Genomic DNA, 22,449 nt, shown 5'->3' with positions numbered 1-22,449 from the left:
TCCACAGATATACCACATACTGACCAAGGTAACAGACACAAAGGACTGATGTATCCACAGATATACCACATACTGACCAAGGTAACAGACACAGAGGACTGATATATCCACAGATATACCACATACTGACCAAGGTAACAGACACAGAGGACTGATGTATCCACAGATATACCACATACTGACCAAGGTAACAGACACAGAGGACTGATGTGTCCACAGATATACCACATACTGACCAAGGTAACAGACACACAGACTGACGTATCCACAGATATTCCACATACTGACCAAGGTAACGGAGGACTGATGTATCCACAGATATACCACATACTGACCAAGGTAAGAGGACTGATGCATCCACAGATATACCACATACTGACCAAGGTAACAGACACAGAGGACTGATGTATCCACAGATATACCACATACTGACCAAGGTAGCAGACACAGAGGACGGATGTATCCACAGATATACCACATACTGACCAAGGTAACAGAGGACTGACATATCCACAGATATACCACATACTGACCAAGGTAACAGACACAGAGGACTGATGTATCCACAGATATACCACATACTGACCAAGGTAACAGAGGACTGACATATCCACAGATCTACCACATACTGACCAAGGTAACAGACACAGAGGACTGATGTGTCCACAGATATACCACATACTGACCAAGGTAGCAGACACAGAGGACGGATGTATCCACAGATATACCACATACTGACCAAGGTAACAGAGGACTGACATATCCACAGATATACCACATACTGACCAAGGTAACAGACACAGAGGACTGATGTATCCACAGATATACCACATACTGACCAAGGTAACAGAGGACTGACATATCCACAGATATACCACATACTGACCAAGGTAACAGACACAAAGGACTGACGTATCCACAGATATACCACATACTGACCAAGGTAACAGACACAGAGGACTGACATGTCCACAGATATACCACATACTGACCAAGGTAACAGACACAAAGGACTGACGTATCCACAGATATACCACATACTGACCAAGGTAACAGACACAGAGGACTGACATATCCACAGATATACCACATACTGACCAAGGTAACAGACACAGAGGACTGACATATCCACAGATATACCACATACTGACCAAGGTAACAGAGGACTGACATATCCACAGATATACCATATACTGACCAAGGTAACAGACACAGAGGACTGATGTATCCACAGATATACCACATACTGACCAAGGTAACAGACACAAAGGACTGATGTATCCACAGATATACCACATACTGACCAAGATAACAGACACAGAGGACTGACATATCCACAGATCTACCACACACTGACCAAGGTAACAGACACAGAGGACTGACATATCCACAGATATACCACATACTGACCAAGGTAACAGACACAGAGGACTGACATGTCCACAGATATACCACATACTGACCAAGGTAACAGACACAAAGGACTGACGTATCCACAGATATACCACATACTGACCAAGGTAACAGACACAGAGGACTGACATATCCACAGATATACCACATACTGACCAAGGTAACAGACACAGAAGACTGACATATCCACAGATATACCACATACTGACCAAGGTAACAGAGGACTGACATATCCACAGATATACCATATACTGACCAAGGTAACAGACACAGAGGACTGATGTATCCACAGATATACCACATACTGACCAAGGTAACAGACACAAAGGACTGATGTATCCACAGATATACCACATACTGACCAAGATAACAGACACAGAGGACTGACATATCCACAGATCTACCACACACTGACCAAGGTAACAGACACAGAGGACTGACATATCCACAGATATACCACATACTGACCAAGGTAACAGACACAGAGTACTGATGTGTCCACAGATATACCACATACTGACCAAGGTAACAGATGACTGACATATCCACAGATATACCACATACTGACCAAGGTAACAGACACAAAGGACTGACGTATCCACAGATATACCACATACTGACCAAGGTAACAGACACAGAGGACTGACATATCCACAGATATACCACATACTGACCAAGGTAACAGACAGAGGACTGACATATCCACAGATATACCACATACTGACCAAGGTAACAGAGGACTGATGTATCCACAGATATACCACATACTGACCAAGGTAACAGACACACAGGACAGACGTATCCACAGATCTACCACATACTGACCAAGGTAACAGACACAAAGGACTGATGTATCCACAGATATACCACATACTGACCAAGGTAACAGATGACTGACATATCCACAGATATACCACATACTGACCAAGGTAACAGACACACAGGACTGATGTATCCACAGATATACCACATACTGACCAAGGTAACAGATGACTGATGTATCCACAGATATACCACATACTGACCAAGGTAACAGATGACTGACATATCCACAGATATACCACATACTGACCAAGGTAACAGACACACAGGACTGATGTATCCACAGATATACCACATACTGACCAAGGTAACAGATGACTGATGTATCCACAGGTATACCACATACTGACCACGGTAACATAGAGGACTGATGTATCCACAGATATACCACATACTGACCAAGGTAACAGACACAGAGGACTGACATATCCACAGATATACCACATACTGACCAAGGTAACAGACACAGAGTACTGATGTGTCCACAGATATACCACATACTGACCAAGGTAACAGATGACTGACATATCCACAGATATACCACATACTGACCAAGGTAACAGACACAGAGTACTGATGTGTCCACAGATATAGCACATACTGACCAAGGTAACACAGAGGACTGATGTATCCACAGATATACCACATACTGACCAAGGTAACAGACACAGAGGACTGATGTATCCACAGATATACCACATACTGACCAAGGTAACAGACACAGAGGACTGATGTATCTACAGATGTACCACATACTGACCAAGGTAACAGACACAGAGGACTGATGTATCCACAGATATACCACATACTGACCAAGGTAACAGACACAGAGGACTGATGTATCCACAGATGTACCACATACTGACCAAGGTAACAGACACAGAGGACTGATGTATCCACAGATATACCACATACTGACCAAGGTAACAGACACAGAGGACTGATGTATCCACAGATATACCACATACTGACCAAGGTAACAGACACAGAGGACTGATGTATCCACAGATGTACCACATACTGACCAAGGTAACAGACACAGAGGACTGATGTATCCACAGATATACCACATACTGACCAAGGTAACAGACACAGAGTACTGATGTGTCCACAGATATAGCACATACTGACCAAGGTAACACAGAGGACTGATGTATCCACAGATATACCACATACTGACCAAGGTAACAGACACAGAGGACTGATGTATCCACAGATATACCACATACTGACCAAGGTAACAGACACAGAGGACTGATGTATCCACAGATGTACCACATACTGACCAAGGTAACAGACACAGAGGACTGATGTATCCACAGATATACCACATACTGACCAAGGTAACAGACACAGAGGACTGATGTATCCACAGATGTACCACATACTGACCAAGGTAACAGACACAGAGGACTGATGTATCCACAGATATACCACATACTGACCAAAGTAACACAGACACTCTTTGTTATGGGTGTCCATTTTTAATCAATAAGTCTTGAGGTGTGGAATATGGCCACGCAAAGCGGAGTGCTAGGACACAGCCCTTAGCAGTGGTATATAACACAAACCCCTGAAGTGCCTTATTTCTATTAGAAACTTTATTCAAACGTATTTAGAGCAATAATAATACACGTTTTGTCATACCTATGGTATTTCATGGCTTTCAGCCAATCAGCATTCACGGCTCGAACTCCCCAGTTTCTAATGTCAGGTAATGACTTCTACTTCTGCCTCTGTCTGTTAGTGTGTCTGTAGGGTTGCAGAGTAACAGGCATTTGAAGGTGCATCTCTGGCCTCAAGCCTCCATTGACACTTAAAGGGCCAATCAGCAGTTGCTCTTTCTCCATCCCTCTACATCTCTCTCTCTCTCTCTCTCTCTCTCTCTCCATCCCCCTCCCCCTCTCCGTCCCTCTCTCTCCGTCCCTCTCTCTCCGTCCCTCTCTCTCCGTCCCTCTCTCTCCGTCCCTCTCTCCGTCCCTCTCTCCGTCCCTCTCTCCGTCCCTCTCTCTCCGTCCCTCTCTCTCCGTCCCTCTCTCTCCGTCCCTCTCTCTCCGTCCCTCTCTCTCCGTCCCTCTCTCTCCGTCCCTCTCTCTCTCCCTCATCCCTCTCTATCCCTCTCTGTCCCTCTCTCTGTCCCTGTCCCTCTCTCTCTCTCTCCGTCCCTCTCTCCGTCCCCCTCTCTCCGTCCCTCTCTCCGTCCCTCTCTCCGTCCCTCTCTCTCCGTCCCTCTCTCTCCGTCCCCCTCTCTCCGTCCCTCTCTCTCCGTCCCTCTCTCTCCGTCCCTCTCTCTCCGTCCCTCTCTCTCTGTCCCTCTCTCTCCGTCCCTCTCTCTCCGTCCCTCTCTCTCTGTCCCTCTCTCTGTCCCTCTCTCTCTCTCTCTCTCTCTCTCTCTCCATCCCTCTCTCTCTCTCCATCCCTCTCTCTCTCTCTCCATCCTCATCCCTCTCTCCCTCTCTCTCCATCCCTCTCAGGGAGAGATAAAGATGGCGGTGTGTATAGAAGATGATTGTAACAGTGAACTGCCTCCAGCCTCTCTGCTGTTCAGAGCAGCCAGACAGTACAGCTATGGGGTCCTCTTCAGCCTAGCCGAAACACACCGACGCCTCGAGAGACTCGCCATGCGCAACAGAGGACCCCTCGAAGGTGAGTGAAAGAAGGAAGTTGGGAGGGAAGGAAGTGAACAATTTAGTTTTGCTTGTACTATTGTCTTTAACACTCTCTCTCTTTCTCTCCCTGGTTGTTTGTCTTGTCTCTTTCTCTCCCTGTTTGTCATCGTCCTGCAGTTCCTCCAGTGATAGTGAAGGAGTGGTCCAGTGGGAAGTCGAAGTCGGCCCTGACCCCGGAGCTGGTTCCAGCGCTGTGCTTCAGAGAGTGGACCTGTCCTAACCTGCGGAGGCTGTGGCTTGGTAGAGCCAGTGAAGATCGCTCCCGGAGGACCAGAGCTTTCCTAGCCTGTCTGCGCTCTGACTGTCCTGCCTTACTCAACCCTGCTCAGGTCCCACAACACCTTCTGCTCATGTGCTGCGTGCTCAGGTGAGACTGGAAGGGTGTGAGAGGTGTGTGTGTCTGTGTACCACGTGTGTGCTGCGTGCTCAGGTGAGACTGGAAGGATGTGAGAGGTGTGTGTGTCTGTACCACGTGTGTGCTGCGTGCTCAGGTGAGACTGGAAGGGTGTGAGAGGTGTGTGTGTCTGTGTACCACGTGTGTGTGCTGCGTGCTCAGGTGAGACTGGAAGGGTGTGAGAGGTGTGTGTGTCTGTACCACGTGTGTGTGCTGCGTGCTCAGGTGAGACTGGAAGGGTGTGAGAGGTGTGTGTGTCTGTACCACGTGTGTGCTGCGTGCTCAGGTGAGACTGGAAGGGTGTGAGAGGTGTGTGTGTCTGTGTACCACGTGTGTGTGCTGCGTGCTCAGGTGAGACTGGAAGGATGTGAGAGGTGTGTGTGTCTGTACCACGTGTGTGTGCTGCGTGCTCAGGTGAGACTGGAAGGATGTGAGAGGTGTGTGTGTCTGTGTACCACGTGTGTGTGCTGCGTGCTCAGGTGAGACTGGAAGGATGTGAGAGGTGTGTGTGTCTGTACCACGTGTGTGTGCTGCGTGCTCAGGTGAGACTGGAAGGATGTGAGAGGTGTGTGTGTCTGTACCACGTGTGTGTGCTGCGTGCTCAGGTGAGACTGGAAGGGTGTGAGAGGTGTGTGTGTCTGTGTACCACGTTTGTGTGCTGCGTGCTCAGGTGAGACTGGAAGGATGTGAGAGGTGTGTGTGTGTGTGTCTGAACCACATGTGCATGCTGCGTGCTCAGGTAAGACTGGAAGGGTGTGAGAGGTGTGTGTGTCTGTACCACGTGTGTGTGCTGCATGCTCAGGTGAGACTGGAAGGGTGTGAGAGGTGTGTGTGTGTGTGTCTGTGTACCACGTGTGTTAAGGTGTGTGTGTTAACAGGTATATGATGCAGTGGCCAGGTGGTCGTATTCTACAGAGACATGAGTTAGATGCCTTCCTGGCCCAGGCAGTCTCTAACCAGCTCTACGAACCAGACCAGCTACAGGAACTGAAGGTACAACACACACTAGACACAGCCAACACTGCTGGACCAGGTCCAGTTTGAAGGTACAGCTGGTTCCTGAGCACTTCCCAGAGGGAGCCATTGCTGGAGACCTGTTGGGGATAGCTGTGCCAGTATGCTACAGGTTAAGGACAGCCCATCATATCTTTGAGCATCAACTGCGCCTCTGGACCCAATAGTTTGAGTCACGGAGTGAGGAGGAGAGGAACCGTTTCCTGCACATTCTAGAAGAGAGGGACCCGATGTTAGTTGCCCACTTGTACATGGGTGTAGCTGGGTCAGCAGGGAGAAGAGACACAGAAGAGATAGACGAGGAGTGGGTGGTAGACAGTTGATGAAGTGGTACATAGGGGAGCATATGTGTGGAGACGAGGAGATATCTGTTGCGAGGAGTGGTGCGGCAGGTAGACAAGCGGTTAAAAGCGTTGGGCCAGGAACCAAAATGTCGCTGGTTCGAATCCCTGAGCCACCTAGATGAAAAATCTGTCCATGTGCCCTTGAGCATGGCACATAACCCTAAATGCTGCTGTAAGTCGCTTTGTATAAGAGCATCTGCTAAGTGACTAAAATTTGAAATGACTAATTATTATAATAACCAAAAAAGTGTTAAACAAATCAAAATATATTTTCTTCAAAGTATCCACCCTTTGCCTTGATGACAGCTTTGCACATTCTTGGCATTTTCTCAACCAGCTTCACCTGGAATGCTTTCCCACCAGTCTTGAATTAGTTCCCAAGACTCATCCCAAACCATCTCAATTGGGTTGAGGTCGGGTGATTGTGGAGGCCAAGTCATCTGATGCAGCACTCCATCACTTGGTAAAATTGCTCTTACACATCCTGGAGGTGTGTTTTGGGTCATTGTCCTGTTGAAAAACAAATGATAGTCCCACTAAGAGTAAACCAGATGGGATGGTGTATCGCTGCAGAATGCTGTGGTAGTCATGCTGGTTAAGTGTGCCTTGAATTCTAAATAAATCACTGACAGTGTCACCAGCAAAGCACCCCCAAACCACACCATCACCTCCGCTTCACGGTTGGAACCACACCATCACCTCCGCTTCACGGTTGGAACCACACCATCACCTCCGCTTCACGGTTGGAACCACACCATCACCTCCGCTTCACGGTTGGAACCACACCATCACCTCCGCTTCACGGTTGGAACCGCACCATCACCTCCGCTTCACGGTTGGAACCACACCATCACCTCCGCTTCACGGTTGGAACCACACCATCACCTCCGCTTCACGGTTGGAACCACACCATCACCTCCGCTTCACGGTTGGAACCACACCATCACCTCCGCTTCACGGTTGGAACCACACCATCACCTCCGCTTCACGGTTGGAACCACACCATCACCTCCGCTTCACGGTTGGAACCACACCATCACCTCCGCTTCACGGTTGGAACCACACCATCACCTCCGCTTCACGGTTGGAACCGCACCATCACCTCCGCTTCACGGTTGGAACCGCACCATCACCTCCGCTTCACGGTTGGAACCGCACCATCACCTCCGCTTCACGGTTGGAACCGCACCATCACCTCCGCTTCACGGTTGGAACCGCACCATCACCTCCGCTTCACGGTTGGAACCGCACCATCACCTCCGCTTCACGGTTGGAACCGCACCATCACCTCCGCTTCACGGTTGGAACCGCACCATCACCTCTGCTTCACGGTTGGAACCGCACCATCACCTCCGCTTCACGGTTGGAACCGCACCATCACCTCCGCTTCACGGTTGGAACCGCACCATCACCTCCGCTTCACGGTTGGAACCGCACCATCACCTCCGCTTCACGGTTGGAACCGCACCATCACCTCCGCTTCACGGTTGGAACCGCACCATCACCTCCGCTTCACGGTTGGAACCACACCATCACCTCCGCTTCACGGTTGGAACCACACCATCACCTCCGCTTCACGGTTGGAACCACACCATCACCTCCGCTTCACGGTTGGAACCACACCATCACCTCCGCTTCACGGTTGGAACCACACCATCACCTCCGCTTCACGGTTGGAACCACACCATCACCTCCGCTTCACGGTTGGAACCACACCATCACCTCCGCTTCACGGTTGGAACCACACCATCACCTCCGCTTCACGGTTGGAACCACACCATCACCTCCGCTTCACGGTTGGAACCACACCATCACCTCCGCTTCACGGTTGGAACCACACCATCACCTCCGCTTCACGGTTGGAACCACACATGCGTAGTTCATCTGTTCACTCACACCGCGTCTCACAAAGACATGGAGGTGGGAACAGATGACCTTGTCACAACACAGCTGATTAGCTGAAACACTTTAAGAAGGAATTCAATTCCACTAATGAACTTTTAAGAAGGCACACCAAAAACATTTTCAAAACTAAAAGCATTGTATTTGGGACAAATCATTCACTAAACTCTAAACCTCAACTGAATCTTGTAGTGAATCATGTGGAAATTGAGCAACACTATCAACAAGGCAGGTCCTACAGGCCCTAGTTTCTACCTTCTTAACAACACTATCAACAAGGCAGGTCCTACAGGCCCTAGTTTCTACCTTCTTAACAGCACTATCAACAAGGCAGGTCCTACAGGCCCTAGTTTCTACCTTAACAACACTATCAACAAGGCAGGTCCTACAGGCCCTAGTTTCTACCTTAACAGCACTATCAACAAGGCAGGTCCTACAGGCTCTAGTTTCTACCTTAACAACACTATCAACAAGGCAGGTCCTACAGGCCCTAGTTTCTACCTTCTTAACAGCACTATCAACAAGGCCTGTCCTACAGGCCCTAGTTTCTACCTTCTTAACAACACTATCAACAAGGCAGGTCCTACAGGCCCTAGTTTCTACCTTCTTAACAACACTATCAACAAGGCAGGTCCTACAGGCCCTAGTTTCTACCTTCTTAGCAACACTATCAACAAGGCACCCATACAAACCCCACCAGACATGCCACCAGAGGTCTGTTTAAACTACTAACACACAGCTCAGACACCCATACAAACCCCACAAGACATGTCACCAGAGGTCTCTTCACAGTCCCCAAGTCCAGAACAGACTATGGGAGGTGCACAGTACTACATAGAGCCATGACTACATGGAACTCTATTCCACAGTACTACATAGAGACATGACTACATGGAACTCTATTCCACAGTACTACATAGAGACATGACTACATGGAACTCTATTCCACATCAGGTAACTGATGCAGCAGGAGAATCAGATTTTAAAAAACTGGTAAAAATACACCTTATGGAACAGCGGGGACTGTGAAGCAACAAGGAACAGCGGGGACTGTGAAGCAACAAGGAACAGCGGGGACTGTGAAGCAACAAGGAACAGCGGGGACTGAAGCAACAAGGAACAGCGGGGACTGAAGCAACAAGGAACAACGGGGACTGAAGCAACACAAACATAGGCACAGACACATGGATAGACACATGATAACATACGCACTATACACAAACGTACACATGGATTTTGAGTTGTAGATATGTGGTAGTGATGGGGTATGGGCCTGAGGGCACACAGTGTGTTGTGAAATCTGTAATGAATCTAATGTTTTTAAAATGATATAACTGCCTTTACAGGACCCCAAGAAGAGTGGCTGCTGCCTTGGCAGGAACTAATGGGGATCCATAATAAACCCCAAGAAGAGGAGCTGCTGCATTGGCAGGAACTAATGGGGATCCATAATAAACCCCAGGAAGAGTAGCTATTGCCTTGGCAGGAACTCATGGGGATCCATAATAAACCCCAGGAAGAGTAGCTGCTGCCTTGGCCGGAACTAATGGTGATCCATAATAAACCCCAGGAATAGTAGCTGCTGCCTTGGCCAGAACTAATGGTGATCCATAATAAACCCCAGGAATAGTAGCTGCTGCCTTGGCAGGAACTAATGAGGATCCATAATAAACCCAGGAAGAGTAGCTGCTGCCTTGGCAGGAACTAATGAGGATCCATAATAAACCCAGGAAGAGTAGCTGCTGCCTTGGCCGGAACTAATGGTGATCCATAATAAACCCAGGAAGAGTAGCTGCTGCCTTGGCCGGAACTAATGGTGATCCATAATAAAACACAGGAAGAGTAGCTGCTGCCTTGGCAGGAACTAATGGTGATCCATAATAAACCCAGGAAGAGTAGCTGCTGCCTTGGCCGGAACTAATGGTGATCCATAATAAAACACAGGAAGAGTAGCTGCTGCCTTGGCAGGAACTAATGGTGATCCATAATAAACCCAGGAAGAGTAGCTGCTGCTTTGGCCGGAACTAATGGTGATCCATAATAAAACACAGGAAGAGTAGCTGCTGCCTTGGCCGGAACTAATGGTGATCCATAATAAAACACAGGAAGAGTAGCTGCCGCCTTGGCAGGAACTAATGGGGATCCATAATTAATACAAATACCAAATACCTGTTAATTGAAATGCATTCCAGGTGACTACCTCGTGAAGCTGGTTGAGAGAATGCCAAGAGTGTGCAAGCTATCAAGGCAAACGGTGGCTACTTGAAGAATCTCAAATATAAAATACATTTTGATTTGTTTAACACTTTATTTGGTTACTACATGATTCCATGTGTAATTTCATAGTTGTGATGTCTTCACTATTATTCTAGAGAATAGTAAAAATAAAGAAAAAACCTCATTCTAAAACTTGTGTGAACAAAATAAAAATATCTTGTGTGTTCTCCTTTGTCCTGAGTTGAGGGGTCCGTGCGTTCTCCTTTGTCCTGAGTTGAGGGGTCCGTGCGTTCTCCTTTGTCCTGAGTTGAGGGGTCCGTACGTTCTCCTTTGTCCTGAGTTGAGGGGTCCGTACGTTCTCCTTTGTCCTGAGTTGAGGGGTCCGTGCGTTCTCCTTTGTCCTGAGTTGAGGGGTCCGTGCGTTCTCCTTTGTCCTGAGTTGAGGGGTCCGTGCGTTCTCCTTTGTCCTGAGTTGAGGGGTCCGTACGTTCTCCTTTGTCCTGAGTTGAGGGGTCCGTGCGTTCTCCTTTGTCCTGAGTTGAGGGGTCCGTGCGTTCTCCTTTGTCCTGAGTTGAGGGGTCCGTACGTTCTCCTTTGTCCTGAGTTGAGGGGTCCGTACGTTCTCCTTTGTCCTGAGTTGAGGGGTCCGTGCGTTCTCCTTTGTCCTGAGTTGAGGGGTCCGTGCGTTCTCCTTTGTCCTGAGTTGAGGGGTCCGTACGTTCTCCTTTGTCCTGAGTTGAGGGGTCCGTACGTTCTCCTTTGTCCTGAGTTGAGGGGTCCGTGCGTTCTCCTTTGTCCTGAGTTGAGGGGTCCGTGCGTTCTCCTTTGTCCTGAGTTGAGGGGTCCGTACGTTCTCCTTTGTCCTGAGTTGAGGGGTCCGTACGTTCTCCTTTGTCCTGAGTTGAGGGGTCCGTGCGTTCTCCTTTGTCCTGAGTTGAGGGGTCTGTACGTTCTCCTTTGTCCTGAGTTGAGGGGTCCGTACGTTCTCCTTTGTCCTGAGTTGAGGGGTCCGTACGTTCTCCTTTGTCCTGAGTTGAGGGGTCCGTGCGTTCTCCTTTGTCCTGAGTTGAGGGGTCCGTGCGTTCTCCTTTGTCCTGAGTTGAGGGGTCCGTACGTTCTCCTTTGTCCTGAGTTGAGGGGTCCGTGCGTTCTCCTTTGTCCTGAGTTGAGGGGTCCGTACGTTCTCCTTTGTCCTGAGTTGAGGGGTCCGTACGTTCTCCTTGGTCCTGAGTTGAGGGGTCCGTACGTTCTCCTTGGTCCTGAGTTGAGGGGTCCGTGCGTTCTCCTTTGTCCTGAGTTGAGGGGTCCGTGCGTTCTCCTTTGTCCTGAGTTGAGGGGTCCGTGCGTTCTCCTTTGTCCTGAGTTGAGGGGTCCGTGCGTTCTCCTTTGTCCTGAGTTGAGGGGTCCGTGCGTTCTCCTTTTCCCTAGGGTGTTTCCCTGGTTACACTGTCTGATGGCTGATCCTTTAGGGTGTGTCCCTGGTTAGACTGTCTGATGGTTGGTCCTTCACTGTCTTTCCCTGGTTAGACTGTCTGATGGCTGGTCCTTTAGGGTCTTTCCCTGGTTTTACTGTCTGATGGCTGGTCCTTTAGGGTCTTTCCCTGGTTACACTGTCTGATGGCTGGTCCTTTAGGGTGTGTCCCTGGTTAGACTGTCTGATGGGTGTGTGTCCCTGGTTACACTGTCTGATGGGTGTGTCCCTGGTTAGACTGTCTGATGGCTGGTCCTTTAGGGTCTTTCCCTGGTTAGACTGTCTGATGGCTGATCCTTTAGGGTGTTTCCCTGGTTAGACTGTCTGATGGCTGGTCCTTTAGGGTCTTTCCCTGGTTAGACTGTCTGATGGCTGGTCCTTTAGGGTCTTCCCCTGGTTAGACTGATGACTGGTCCTTTAGGGTGTTTCCCTGGTTAGACTGTCTGATGGCTGATCCTTTATGGTGTTTCCCTGGTTAGACTGTCTGATGGGTGTGTCCCTGGTTAGACTGTCTGATGGCTGGTCCTTTAGGGTCTTTCCCTGGTTATACTGTCTGATGGGTGTGTCCCTGGTTAGACTGTCTGATGGTTGGTCCTTCACGGTCTTTCCCTGGTTAGACTGTCTGATGGCTGGTCCTTTAGGGTCTTCCCCTGGTTAGACTGATGACTGGTCCTTTAGGGTGTTTCCCTGGTTAGACTGTCTGATGGCTGATCCTTTATGGTGTTTCCCTGGTTAGACTGTCTGATGGGTGTGTCCCTGGTTAGACTGTCTGATGGCTGGTCCTTTAGGGTCTTTCCCTGGTTATACTGTCTGATGGGTGTGTCCCTGGTTAGACTGTCTGATGGTTGGTCCTTCACGGTCTTTCCCTGGTTAGACTGTCTGATGGCTGGTCCTTTAGGGTCTTTCCCTGGTTTTACTGTCTGATGGCTGGTCCTTCACGGTCTTTCCCTGGTTAGACTGTCTGATGGCTGGTCCTTTAGGGTCTTTCCCTGGTTTTACTGTCTGATGGGTGTGTCCCTGGTTAGACTGTCTGATGGCTGATCCTTTAGATCCAGCAGGCCCTGTGAGGTCACATGATATTTCACCTGGTTGTGAAGGGTCGTAGACCAAGAGCTTAGATGAACTCAGTCGTCCATAACAGTTCAGCATTATCCATGGACACTAAAAGGATGTTCAACTTATGACATCACTACATATCCATATGGGTGGTTGGTTTTATGAGAAATCTAAAAAGAACAGGGACTTTGCATTGATATGAAAAGCTTATACTAAATATGATAATACAACATGTCATGTCTCAAAATTAATATCCATTTGACCTCTATTGTTTTGTGTTCTGTGAATTCCACCTCATTGGGTCAGGTAGCCATGAAGCCTTAATTCTTCACAGCATCCAGCCTAGCTGACGTCATGCGTTTTTCTGGGGGGGAAATCCTTTGTATTTTTTCTCTGGCCTCCATTGATTTAGTCACCCTAATTCTGACCATCCTACTCGGGTAATAACTCCAATAACTTTGGAATGGATTATGTAAGCGACATGAGGTTTGGAACATTGGTTTTCTTAGAGGATTATCTGCACAGTTAACATATTATTTTACCCATTGGTCAAAAGATGCGTTTTTGATTGGACACATTATTTAATGTGTGTCTGTAGGTGGAGAAGGTAGATGGTCGGGGAGTGCAGCTGGCGTCTCTCTTCATGGCGGGCGTGGACACGGCTCTGTTGGTCAACGATGTGTGTGGTCAGCCGTTACCATGGGAACACTGCTGCCCCTGGGGCTTCTTCGACGGGAAACTCTTCCAGACCAAACTAGCCCGCGCCGCCCGAGACCGCCAGGCTCTGCTCGACATGTGTGAAGGACAGGTCGGTCGGGGGGGGGGGGGTGGATGGCCATTGTCCCCCATGAGACAAATTGCTTTCTGTGACCCATGTAAAAGGCTAACTCGACTTCCGGGATTTATAAGTATATATAATTTATTTTTTCTGTCCAACAGGAGGAGCTGGTGTCTCGTGTGGAGAAAATGCGTCAGGCCATCCTAGAAGGCATCAACTTCTCTCGTCCTCCTCCCCCTCCTCCTCCTCTCCCCCCTCCTTCCTTCCTGCCCCCTCCCCCCTTCTACCCTCTGCCTCCCCTCTACCCTCCCCGGCCCATGGGCAACATGCCACACCACCACCCACAACATCCTCACCCTCATCACCACTCACACCCAGCCCAGCATAGACCCAGAGCCTTCCCAGGTGAGCATCTCACACACACACGTTCACAATTGCACACACGTATCCAATAGATCAATGCAAAGATCCAGACACTGAGGTGTTGGATCCAAGACACTGAGGCGTTGGATCCAAGACGCTGAGGCGTTGGATCCAAGACGCTGAGGCGTTGGTGTTGGATCCAAGACGCTGAGGCGTTGGTGTTGGATCCAAGACGCTGAGGCGTTGGTGTTGGATCCGAGACGCCGAGGCGCTGGTGTTGGATCCGGGACGCCGAGGCGCTGGTGTTGGATCCGAGACGCTGGTGTTGGATCCGAGACGCCGAGGCGTTGGTTGGATCCGAGGCGTTGGTGTTGGATCCAAAAGGCTGAGGCGTTGGTGTTGGATCCGAGATGCTGAGGCGTCGGTGCTGCATCCAAGACGCCGAGGCGTCGGTGCTGGATCCGAGGCGTCGGTGCTGGATCCGAGATGCTGAGGCGTTGGTGCTGCAGCCAAGACGCCGAGGCATCGATGCTGGATCCGAGGCGTCGGTGCTGGATCCGAGGCGTCGGTGCTGGATCCGAGGCGTCGGTGCTGGATCCGGGGCGTCGGTGCTGGATCCGGGGCGTCGGTGCTGGATCCGGGGCGTCGGTGCTGGATACGAGACGCCTAGGCGTCGGTGCTGGATCCGGGGCGCCTAGGCGTCGGTGCTGGATCCGGGGCGCCTAGGCGCCGGTTCTGGATCCGGGGCGTCGGTTCTGGATCCGGGGCGTCTGTGCTGGATCCGGAGCGTCGGTGCTGGATCCGGGGCGCCGGTGCTGGATCCGGGGCGCCTAGGCGCCGGTGCTGGATCCGGGGCGCCGGTGCTGGATCCGGGGCGCCTAGGCGCCGGTGCTGGATCCGGGATGCCTAGGCGCCGGTTCTGGATCCGGGGCGTCGGTGCTGGATCCGAGACGCCTAGGCGTCGGTGCTGGATCCGAGATGCCTAGGCGCCGGTTCTGGATCCGGGGCGTCGGTGCTGGATACGAGACGCCTAGGCGTCGGTGCTGGATCCGAGACGCCTAGGCGCCGGTGCTGGATCCGGGGCGTCGGTGCTGGATCCGAGACGCCTAGGCGTTGGTGCTGGATCCGAGACGCCTAGGTGCCGGTGTTGGAACCGAGACGCCTAGGCGTCGGTGTTGGATCCGAGGCGTCGGTGCTGGATCCGAGGCGTCGGTGCTGGATCCGGGGCGTTGGTGCTGGATCCGAGACGCCTAGGCGTTGGTGCTGGATCCGAGACGCCTAGGCGTTGGTGCTGGATCCGAGGCGCCTAGGTGCCGGTGTTGGAACCGAGACGCCTAGGCGTCGGTGTTGGATCCGAGGCGTCGGTGCTGGATACGGGGCATTGGTGCTGGATCTGAGGCGTTGGTGCTGGATCCAAGATGCTTTTGTGTTGGATCCAAGACGCCGAGGCGCTGGTGCTGCATCTGAGATGCCGAGGCTTTGGTGCTGGATCTGAGGCGTTGGTGCTGGATCCAAGATGCGTTGGTGTTGGATCTGAGGCGTTGGTGTTGGATCCAATACGCTGAGGCGTTGGTGTTGGATCCGAGACGCCTAGGCGTCGGTGCTGGATCCGAGGCGTCGGTGTTGGATCCGAGGCGTCGGTGCTGGATCCGAGGCGTCGGAGCTGGATCCTGGGCGTCGGTGCTGGATCCAAGACGCTGAGGCGCTGGTGCTGGATCCGAGGCGCCGGTGCTGGATCCGAGGCATTGGTGTTGGATCTGAGACGCCGAGTCGTGGTGTTGGATCCAAGACGCCGAGGCAATGGTGCTGCATCTGAGACGCCGAGGCATTGATGCTGGATCTGAGGTGTTGGTGTTGGATCCGAGACGCCGGGCGTTGGTGCTGGATCTGAGATGTCGGTGCTGGATCCGAGGCGTTGATGCTGGATCCAAGATGCTTTTGTGTTGGATCCAAGACGCCGAGGCGCTGGTGCTGCATCCGAGATGCCGAGGCTTTGGTGCTGGATCTGAGGCGTTGGTGTTGGATCCGAGACGCCTAGGCATCGGTGCTGGATCCGAGGCGTCGGTGTTGGATCCGAGGCGTCGGTGCTGGATCCGAGGCGTCGGAGCTGGATCCTGGGCGTCGGTGCTGGATCCAAGACGCTGAGGCGCTGGTGCTGGATCCGAGGCGCCGGTGCTGGATCCGAGGCATTGGTGTTGGATCTGAGACGCCGAGTCGTGGTGTTGGATCCAAGACGCCGAGGCAATGGTGCTGCATCCGAGACGCCGAGGCATTGATGCTGGATCTGAGGTGTTGGTGTTGGATCCGAGACGCCGGGCGTTGGTGCTGGATCTGAGATGTCGGTGCTGGATCCGGGGCATTGGTGCTGGATCTGAGGCGTTGGTACTGGATCCAAGATGCTTTGGTGCTGGATCCAAGACGCCGAGGTGCTGGTGCTGCATCCGAGATGCCGAGGCGTTGGTGCTGGAGCCGAGACGCCGAGGCATTGGTGCTGGATCCAAGACGTTGGTGCTGCATCTGCGATGCATAGGTGTTGGTGCTGGATCTGAGACGCCAAGGCTTTGGTGCTGGATCCGAGACGCCGAGGCGTTGGCTTCGAGACGCAAAGGCGTCTGGATCCGAGGTGTTGGTGCTGGATCCAAGGCGTTGGTGCTGGATCAGAGGCGTTGGTGCTGGATCAGAGGCGTTGGTGCTTGATCAGAGGCGTCGGTGCTGGAGCCGAGACGCCGAGGCATTGGTGCTGGATCCAAGACGTTGGTGCTGCATCTGCAATGCATAGGTGTTGGTGCTGGATCTGAGATGCCAAGGCTTTGATGTTTGTTCCGAGGTGTTGGTGTTAGATCCAAGGCATTGGTGCTGCATCTGCGATGCATAGGTGTCGGTGCTGGATCCGAGACGCCGAGGCGTTGGCTTCGAGACGCAAAGGCGTCTGGATCCGAGGTGTTGGTGCTGGATCCGAGGTGTTGGTGTTGGATCCGAGGCGCCGGTGTTTGATCCGAGACGCCGAGGCGTTGGTGCTGGATCCGAGGCGTTGGTGCTGGATCCGAGGCGTTGGTGCTGGATCCGAGGCGTCGGTGTTGGATCAGAGACGCCGAGGCGTTGGTGCTGCATCCGAGACGCTGTTCGTGCACCAGGAAGTTTGATGTTCTATCTGCACTTTTCTAACAGATAACAAGCACACTTTTATCTGTCTTTTAATGAGCAGGTCTGCAGTCGATCCCCCCCCAGGGAGGGAAGTTGGAGATAGCCGGAATGGTGGTGGGGCAGTGGGCCGGGAACAAACCACTGCGTGGCAGAGGGGGATTCAACATGCAGGTGGTGTCAGTCGGGGCTGGGAGAGGGTAAGACACTGCTGCTGTGCTCTAAATTAAACTGTCTCCATACTTACTTGAGTCTAATATGACTTTTTACTAATCCCTCTCTCCCCCGTCTCTCCAGAAGGGGTAAGGACATCCCAGTGAAAGGAGGGCGAGGAGGTAAAAAGGTGACTGCCAACAGAATAAAGGTTTGACATCAGAATAAGGTCAAGCCATAGAATAAGCGGTGTGTTGGACCGTTAGATGTAGTTTTAAATAAGCATTAACTCTTTCTCTCCTTCCCTCCAGACCTCACCCCCTCCCCCCTCCACCAGCCCCCCCAAGTCCTCTGAGGGTGAGGGTCTTAACTCTGGGGGTGTGGCCCAGAAGCTGAACGGCAGCCCTGCAGCCTCCGCTATTGGCCAGCCTTTGGATCTTCCCCCACTGGCCCAGCCAAACCCGTGTGCCTTAGCCAGCAAAGACAACCAATCAGAGGAGGCCCCTTGTTGCCTTGACAGCTGTCCTTCAGACGGAATGTAACGAAGGAGAATTGACTAGGCTTTCCCAGAATGCACCAGGGTGTTCTGAAAGTGCCGTCTGTGTTCCACTGCCTTCCCCTGTCTGTTAGCCTCACCCACCAACACACCAACCAGGAAGTCAGAGAGGGGGAGGTGCTCTGCTCAATCAGTGGATTTGATTGAGGTGTTCCGCTAGCCTTTCCCCCCCTCTCTCTGCTTCTTTGTGTGATTGGTTCGGCAGAGCAGTAAGCCCAACCCCTTGATTTTGTCATGTTTTATTTTAACGATGAGAGGTTTTTCTCCATGAGTCCATTTTGTCTAAGCCCCGCCTCCGCCCCATAAAGCCCTGCCCCCATGGCTGTTGTAGCCCCAGCACACTGTCTCATGTTGTAATGATCCCTCCCTAGTGTTAAAATTGATTGTGAATTGAAATGGGATGATGTGATCTACACTCCCCTACCGAGGTCCGCACAGTTAGACTTGAACTACAGTGTTTAGTAGTAGTAATAGTGGGTTTACACACACAGTAACGTTGACACTAAACACACACTGTTGGCCAGTCTCTTAGTTCCTCGGTTTGGTAGCCATTAGAGGTGTGTAAAGGTTTAGTTGCCCAACCCAACCCCCTGACCACAGATGTAAACTGTTGCCATAGGGACCTCATGGCAAGCGGTGTTCCATGTGAGGTCAGAGAGGAATAGAGAAAGGAGGAAGACATGGGCGTTTGCTAAATCCCCCAATACACCACCGATAATGATCTATTAGCATCAACCGCGCCTCTAACCTCCCCGCCAGACCCATCTGTATTAGCTACGCTGCGTTGTGTTGCTAATCACAACACTACCTGGGGCGGCAAGTAGCCTAGTGGTTAGAGCGTTGGGCCAGTCACCGAAAGGTTACTGGATCAAATCCCAGAGCTGACAAGGTAAAAATCTGTCGTTCTGCCCCTGAACAAGGCAGTTAACCCACTGTTCCCCGGTAGGCCGTCATTGTAAATAAGAATTTGTTCTTAACTGACTTGCCTAGTTAAATAAAGGTTACATTTAAATATAAAATATTACCCTGAGCGTCGGTGTGTTAGCATAGCTTAGCCCCTTCAGTAGCATTTGCACCGCTAATGCGTTAGCATGCTAACGTAGGCCAGACCCTTGAATAACATTAGCACTTACGTTAATATGCTAGCATGCTAATTTAGCCTAGCCCAGCCGTGTTGAGACCCCCTGACCGCAGATGTATGTACGCACCTTAACCTGATGCTCCAAAGTATGGAAGCTCTTACCCCTATATTATATTACTGCATTATCCCCTATGCTCTTATTGTATATCCCAATGGGGAGCACTTACTAATGTTGCATTCATTGTGATTTATTAATGAATTGATAGTCTGTCTGAGAGGGTTCCCCTGTGACCTAGGACATTTCTTTTACCTCTAACTTTAGACATTAGACACCTTTAGAGACTTCTTTTGTACGTTAATATACCCCTGTTAACAATAGCTGTTTAAATGTGAGCAGAGTGGTCTTCAGAAGAGTCCCACTGGATCCCCTTGCAGGTTAAAACACAGTCAGGACAAACATGGTGCCACATCAGGTGTTAGAGGTCAGATTGCTGCCCCTCTGACTGGCACCGCGTCTAAATTGGCACCCTATTTCCTACATGGTGCACTACTACTCCTGTTCATCAGAAGCAGTGCATTATGGGGGTAGGTTGCCGTTATAGACAAGACCCGATGAAGTCCCAAAGCATAGACCCACACCAGCCCTGTCACCTGGCTGGCCAATCGGGACAGGCCTGGTAGCACCGCCTCCCCAACCCCGCCTGGTGATTAGCAGTCACCACGGTGATAGCACAGCGTTCTAAGCTCTTTAACCAACAGGAAGCACTTCCCCCAAACTACCTAGACAATCAGCAGGGGTTTGGGGTGGGAACACTTGAATGTTCTGCCCCAAATCTAAAGATCCTAAATAGTTTTATAATTATGATAGAGGACAAAAATAAGTATTCCCTTAATAGGTGTGCTCTAAGAGGAATCAGAGTATTGACTTGTTTTAATGACAGAGCAGAGCAGTAGGATTGATCTGTCTGTCTCCTGGACATCTGTAGAAATAACATGGACTTAATCAACTCAACTAAACCAGCGTAGGGACATGGATGCTGCCCAAAGGACTCCTAGTCCTTCTACTGCACTACTCCTGTTTAGGGCCCATAGGGCTTTGGTCAGAAGTAGTGCACTATATAGGGAATGGGGTACCATTTGGGAGGCACCCAATATGAATCCCTGGCAAGGCAACAGAAGGAGACCATGTCAATGACTTGATGCTGTATCTATCTGATGGTAGGCCTAAGACAATGTTTCCCAAACTCGGACATGGGGACGCCATGGTTTTTTCCCCCTAGCACAACACAGCTGATTCAAATAATCAAAGCTTGACGACGAGTTGGTTTTTGAATCGGCTGTGTAATGCTAGGGTCAAAACCAAAATGTGCACTGGGAGGGGGGTTGACTGAGTTGGGGAAACGCTGGTCTAAAATCTTAACTGTTTAACTGAAGGAAACCCTGACCAGATGAAATGGCACCCTATTCCCTACATTCTGACTGATCCTCTTCGCTCCTGTGAAGAACCTAAGGATTCCACAAGACTGCCTCTGCTGCTGATCTTCAGACTTATACTCATAGGGTACACAGCCATTGTTGATATTTAAATCATTGAGCCCACCGTTAAGATCCATTACACCGAGACACAACAAACGGCCCGTTAACTTGTCAACAAACAAGTACCAAATGAAAGCCAGGGTTTTACTGATGGCTGGTTATTGATATGACTACAGCTGAAGCATACAGAGCATTGTTAGGAGTGCTGCTACTGTAGTTGTAGGACAGTAGTAACAGTATTGGACGAAGCTCTTCAGGACTGTAGGTAAAACACAAACATAAAGGGCGACATTCTGTCTGCTAAATAGTCCAATTCCAGCCCCAACTACCTTAGTAGCATCTCCATAGCCCCACAAAGCCCAAAGTTGCAAAAAGCAAACATAGCATCTAAATACACTTCAACCAAAATTATTTTAGAAAGCTGTGGCTCGAGACTCCATGGCGTGCAAAGGGTTGTGGAACTGCTTACAAGCAAATCGTCTCTGCCTTCTGATGGTTGTTGTAAAACGAGACTTTGGAGATGAACCCCACATGAAGTATTGGGAACAACAACAGTCATTTAATCCAGTCGTCTCAGGGCTATCTAGCAGACAGATTTGAACCCCTAGACTGGCTAGAGAAGAGCCCCACTGGTCATATAATACCCAGCATGACTAGACGACTACAGTTCATACATATATGTATATGTAGATACAGTGCATATTCATAGGTTGCACCTCCGTCACTCGGTCGCATCATGCCGTTGTTGTGAACGTTCTCAAGCAGGCCTCTATCGGTGGCGCCATAGTGGTGCCCTAAAGTTGCCATTAAAAAAAGTAATTTTTGGAAATACAATAACATTGCTAAAGTAGTCAAGTATTTAGTAGGAAACAATTTTGCCAGCGTTGTCATGCCGTCAAATTTACTTTGATTACGATGTTGTCATTAGCTAGCAAACTTTGTCTAAAACCTAATTCTAAAACCTAACCTCTATTTTAGCTAGCTAGCTAATGTTGTACTGCATTTAAAGTAAATCTGGTGACATCACCTCCATTTTAGCTAGCTAGCTAATGTTGTACTGTATCTAAAGTCAATCTGGTGGCCTCACCTCAATTTTAGCTAGCTAGCTAATGTTGTACTGTATCTAAAGTCAATCTAGTGGCCTCACCTCAATCTTAGCTAGCTAGCTAATGATATACTGTATCTAAAGTCAATCTGGTGGCCTCACCTCAATCTTAGCTAGCTAGCTAATGTTATACTGTATCTAAAGTCAATCTGGTGGCCTCACCTCAATCTTAGCTAGCTAGCTAATGATATACTGTATCTAAAGTCAATCTGGTGGCCTCACCTCAATCTTAGCTAGCTAGCTAATGTTGTACTGTATCTAAAGTCAATCTGGTGGCCTCACCTCAATCTTAGCTAGCTAGCTAATGATAAACTGTATCTAAAGTCAATCTGGTGGCCTCACCTCAATCTTAGCTAGCTAGCTAATGTTATACTGTATCTAAAGTCAATCTGGCGTCATCAAAAGGTTATTTATTATTTTCTCCTTTTGAATGT

The 22,449-nt window shown here is 50.2% G+C and overlaps 1 protein-coding gene across 2 annotated transcripts in view; it reads left to right on the top strand.

The window, feature by feature from the left end:
* Nucleotides 1-21,725, top strand: part of LOC139416986 (constitutive coactivator of PPAR-gamma-like protein 2) — a 54,744-nt gene extending 33,019 nt beyond the window's left edge. Inside the window, exons 9-16 of one of the 2 annotated variants that reach the window (XM_071166220.1) lie at nucleotides 4,710-4,881; nucleotides 5,022-5,271; nucleotides 6,177-6,291; nucleotides 13,901-14,110; nucleotides 14,242-14,485; nucleotides 17,649-17,784; nucleotides 17,882-17,927; nucleotides 18,049-21,725. In XM_071166220.1, the coding sequence (XP_071022321.1) occupies nucleotides 4,710-4,881; nucleotides 5,022-5,271; nucleotides 6,177-6,291; nucleotides 13,901-14,110; nucleotides 14,242-14,485; nucleotides 17,649-17,784; nucleotides 17,882-17,927; nucleotides 18,049-18,279 (1,404 nt within the window). In that variant the 3' untranslated portion in view covers nucleotides 18,280-21,725. Of the gene's footprint in view, nucleotides 1-4,709; nucleotides 4,882-5,021; nucleotides 5,272-6,176; nucleotides 6,292-13,900; nucleotides 14,111-14,241; nucleotides 14,486-17,648; nucleotides 17,785-17,881; nucleotides 17,949-18,048 lie in introns of both variants that reach the window. The other variant, XM_071166219.1, reaches the window with a different exon arrangement.
* The last annotated feature ends 724 nt before the right edge of the window (nucleotides 21,726-22,449 follow it).

This window comes from Oncorhynchus clarkii, chromosome 9 (genome assembly GCF_045791955.1).
Source record: "Oncorhynchus clarkii lewisi isolate Uvic-CL-2024 chromosome 9, UVic_Ocla_1.0, whole genome shotgun sequence".
In the NCBI taxonomy this organism is placed as follows: domain Eukaryota; kingdom Metazoa; phylum Chordata; class Actinopteri; order Salmoniformes; family Salmonidae; genus Oncorhynchus; species Oncorhynchus clarkii.
The sequence above is the reverse complement of the archived record's forward strand: the minus strand, read 5'-3'. Positions and strand labels throughout refer to the sequence as shown.